The sequence below is a fragment of the Tupaia chinensis genome, unplaced genomic scaffold, assembly GCF_000334495.1.
Source record: "Tupaia chinensis unplaced genomic scaffold, TupChi_1.0 Scaffold139767_1, whole genome shotgun sequence".
NCBI classification, from domain to species: Eukaryota; Metazoa; Chordata; class Mammalia; order Scandentia; family Tupaiidae; genus Tupaia; species Tupaia belangeri.
In genome coordinates, this window is record NW_006199647.1 from 1,625,496 (window position 1) to 1,629,930 (window position 4,435).

Here is a 4,435-nt window from a genome sequence, read left to right on the forward strand (position 1 = left end):
CTCCTAGGTCCAGTTTCAGGCAGATAAATGCAACCTGAGCGCCAAAACACAGGGTTCCTGGGCTCCAGAAAGCTGGCGGCCCTTTCCTCTCCCCAGCGGCACCGGTGGCCGGAGCGGGGAGGAGTGACAAGATTAGGAGAGACCCTAGCCCCCCCACTCGGAGCGCCAGTGAGGAGTTCTTTGGAACTAAGTCGTCTTTGCTACTATTTGTTATGAAATCAGATTTCACATTTTTAAAAAAAGAGCTGAAAACCACAGATTAAAGGAGGTGCGGGTGCTTGAAGTTCTTTTAAACACTCTCACCGACCTCACTCCCCGGTAGATGGCAGATAGGAGGAAGGCCAGGGCTGTAATTCATCTTGATTTGCTTCAGTGCCTCACAGTTTGCAAACTATAATCCTGCATAATTTCGGGAACAAGCAGGTTTAGAATTAATGGGTCAATATTATTTAAAACAAAACACGGGGAGCATGACCTTTGCCTCAACTACATATTGCCCGACAAGGCTCAGGAAACACCACCCTAACCTCTCACCCCAGCTCTTTCGGAAACCCAAGGGCTGTGGTTATTAGAAATGGTCTTTGTTTCTTTTAATGTCTCCGAAGGATTTGGAAATAGTAATGCAATATAACATGAAGGATCTCCCTACTTAAGCCGGAAAGATAAACGTGGAGGCCTAAATATTTTGAACTAGAGGTGTTTCCTTGTGAATTTATTGTAGTGAGTTCCCCAAGGCAGGCACACGCGCTGTACACGACATGCACACTCGCTGGTCCAGAGCAGATGACGGGTGGGCTTCCCGACGAGTAAACGTGACAGTCATCCCAAGCCCTGAGCTTTTGGAATTGATTTCTTTCTTCTCTGTGTTATTTACTAGCAATAATGGAATCCTCTGGGCTGCAGCCAAAAAAAAATCTCAGAGACAAGACCAGACTTTGCAAACCCCCTCCCTTTTTTTTCTGGGAGTGCCTTTACAAAAATTCAGTTTCCGATGAGTGGCTATAATTTATTTCTCCCCAGTTTAAGTCAGTGCCGCTCCCTCCTGAGGCGTAACTGGCCAGGCAGTGGAAACTGGTTTGTTCAGGTGGCAGTGAGTGACGGAGATGCCCTGGCCAGGTGACAGAGGAGGGCAGAAAGAATCCAGACTGATCTGTATGCAGTGTATTTTACTCCCATGAAATAAAACACATTTTTCATATTTGCTGAAAAGTAAAACAATGATATTGTACGAAATGTTGCACACAGGGTATGTCGTACAGAGCAGTTTGAGAAACATCATTGCATCCACCAGAGAGACTATTCTAAAACCGATATTCACACGTTTTATAATAATAATAGGTTAGAAACATACAGTGTGGCATTTAGTATGTACATTCCCTTGCTCGCAAGCGAAAAATCCTAATCGCTTCTGTATAACATGCTTTATTTTAAAGCCTAACCTTTGAAAACACTGTTGTGATATTACTAACAACTGCTTTTATAAAATTAATTTGACATTTCGATATATATACATCCTTTCAGTCATTTTAATGTTAACAATGCTAAACTTAAAAAATAACAAGCTTATCGTAATGTTAAAATGTCATATCCAGTCGACCATTTGTGTAGAGTCCTCGCGGTTGGAAATACTCAAAGCACAGATGTCAGACGCGGGACCCCTGTGAAAGCAAAGACGCTCTGTAATTCAGTGGTTTCCTTCTCCCTCTCCACCTCCTCTCGCTCCCCTCAGTGCCCACGACCTCCTAGCGCGATCCCAGTCCTTCCAGGGAGGGCGCAGGGCCCTGCTGCGGTCCGGAGCACCGGGCGGGCTCACACCGGCCGGTCCACGGCGTACTGGCAAGCGCTCAGGTTGGACGCCGGGTTCTGCACGCTGGCGTAGCCGAAGCTGGAGTGCTGCTTGGCTTTCAGTCTCAGGCTGGCTAGGCTCGAGTTACACGTGTCCCTGTACACGTACGGCGGAGTCGGCGGCGCGTAGGGACAGGCGGGCGTCGGCACGGCGGAATTCAGCGACGGGCTGCTCAGGTTGTTCAAGTTGTTGAGGCTGTTGAGGCCGGAGCCCGGGACGCCCGCCACGGCCGAGGGCACCATGCTGGACGACATGCTCATGGACGAGATGGAGCTGGGCGGGGAGAACATGGCCTGCGAGGACAGGGGGTTGACGTTCATGGAGTTGAAGAAGGGGAAGCTCTTGGTGGACAGCGAGGCCGACGTGAGGCCCTTGGCAGCCCAGTTGTTGTACGAGTAGCCGGGGTACATGTCGTCGTAGGGCTGCATGAGCCCGTTGAACTGCGGCCCGAAGCCGTTCTTGCACAGCTCCGCCTGCTGGTTGCGCTCCCGCTTTCTCCATTTGGCCCGGCGGTTCTTGAACCAGACCTGTGGGCAGCGGGCAAGGGAGCAAACAGATGCCACGGCAAAGATTAGCGAAGCCTTGATCCGGGACAGCACAGAGGCCAGCCCGCGACACCGGCGCACGCGCACGCACCCCGCTGCCGCGGCACCCCCCAGCCTCCGCCGGAGTGCTGAGTGCCCAGACCCAGCTCTGGCCTGCAAGCCTGGCGCTGAGCTGCGCCTAGAACCCCTGCCGAGCCAGAGGCCTGGCGTCCTGCGGGCCGCTGATCACTAACCCGGGCCCTCCTGTGGGTCCGAAAACAGCGACTGTGAAACAAACGCCAGGCAGCCGGCTCTGCCCCCAGGCCTTGCCGAGCCACCTTGCAGACTTGCTTCCGTTCCAAACCACAAACCAGTCAGGACCAGGGCTAAGAGGGCAGCAAGCCGCTCTTCTGCACACTCTCCCCCTCCTCCTGGACCCTCACTGTCCAGTCCCACGCCCTGGCTCAAGCTCTCACTGCAAGGAACAGGCCGCCACACTCGTCCTCGCTTAGCAAAACCACCGAATAAAAAGCAGAAGCCTCATCCCGTCAGCTGGTTAACCTACAGGAGCTTGAAGTGTAAAACTCCGGGAACCCAACGGGCCCTGCAGCCTCCTCCACCCCTTTCTCTGGACTTTTCCTCACCCTCCGCCCACCCTCAGCGAGGCAGGCAAGACCGCCCAGCTCTGGCACGACCCAGCCCAGCCCCCACCCGCGTGCAGTGGCCCGGCCGCAACCCCGCTCCCAATACACATCAGGCCGGCGGGGCGCCCCAGACGGCGGCCTTTGTGTATTGGAGCCGGGCCTGGCGCGAAATCTCCGACCAGACACCCGTGATGTTTAACGTGCTGTATCTTTGCAGGCCCAGCCGCCTAATCCGCTTTTTTCCTTTCATTCTCCATTTCCTTTCTGCCTCCTTGCTCTGTGCACCGACTGCTATAAAAAGCACACCGCACACCTCACTCCCTGGCGGCCCAGCTGCTCTGCAAAGAGGGAGCCAGGCAGTACTGTGTGGCAGCTCTGGGGGGCTGCAGAGAGGGGCTGGGCGGGAGGACTTTCCAAGGGTTCCAGAAAACGCAGTTTTTATTTTAGTTACTTGCCATTTCTACCCCAGGCCAGCTAAACTTTGCCCGGGTGAGAAGAGTACGTGTGAGGCCCGTTCCCCTGATGCGCAAGGAAGACTGACCTTGTGCAAAGCCACCCCTGGGCAGTTAAACTAAAACCATTTCCCACTTCACCCCTCCATTGTCACCGGTGGGGCCTCAGACCCTGTGCCGATGCCGCCCGGAGCGCCCTGGCTCTGCATAGGCGGGTGCCCTGGCTCTGCACCGGGAGGGCATGGATTCTTTTCCTCATTACTACTGCTATCACCTTCCTCTTACTTCCTTCCCTCGGACTGGGAGAGTTTTCGATCTAGAGAACTTTCCGTTTTAATTTTTTTTTTTTTTTTAAGCAGCAGAGCCTCTGGGTGCTGCTTGGTCCTATTCTCTGCTTCCAGACCTCTACAAAACTCGGACTTCTCCACGGCCAGCATCAGCCAGGATGTTGACACTGGGTAATTTTTCAAGCTCGAAAAGCTCGTAATTTTTCAAGCCCGGCCATAAAGTACAGCTTTGCTACAAAGTTAAGGTAAGCTCTTTTTGCAAAGTACTATTGCAGCTATAGCAGAGCTTCAATCTCCAAAGAGTTAAACTCCAGATAAACCGAACTGAAAAGTCTTTTTTTTTTCCTTCTAAGAGGACTGGAAAGGAGAGCAGTTGTATGTTAAAACTTAGAGATCAGGACATTAAAGACTAGGGTGTGGAGACCTGACTGGCCCTGAAACCGCACGGACGGCGTAAGGGCGCGAGCCGACCCCAGAGGACGCCCCGCCGGCCGAGCCTGCCCGGCGCGCTCCAGCCCTGCGAGTCTCGCGGTTTCCCTGGTTAAAAAGCACAGGTTGGAGTCTGTTCGCGGCCGCTGGCCTGGGAGGGGTTTTATCGGCTCATCCCGGGACTGCGAGCCGGGAACAGCGCTCCGCACCCGGGACTGCGCACGCGGCCCGGCCTGGGCGGGCGCGAGATGGC

General features: G+C 53.9%; 1 protein-coding gene across 1 annotated transcript in view; it reads right to left on the reverse strand.

The window, feature by feature from the left end:
- Positions 1-1,155: 1,155 nt before the first annotated feature.
- PITX2 (paired like homeodomain 2) overlaps positions 1,156-4,435 on the reverse strand; it is a 4,551-nt gene continuing 1,271 nt past the window's right edge. The window contains exon 3 of the mRNA XM_027765828.1: positions 1,156-2,373. Within this exon, the coding sequence (XP_027621629.1) occupies positions 1,810-2,373 (564 nt within the window). The 3' untranslated portion in view covers positions 1,156-1,809. The remainder of the gene's footprint in view (positions 2,374-4,435) is intronic.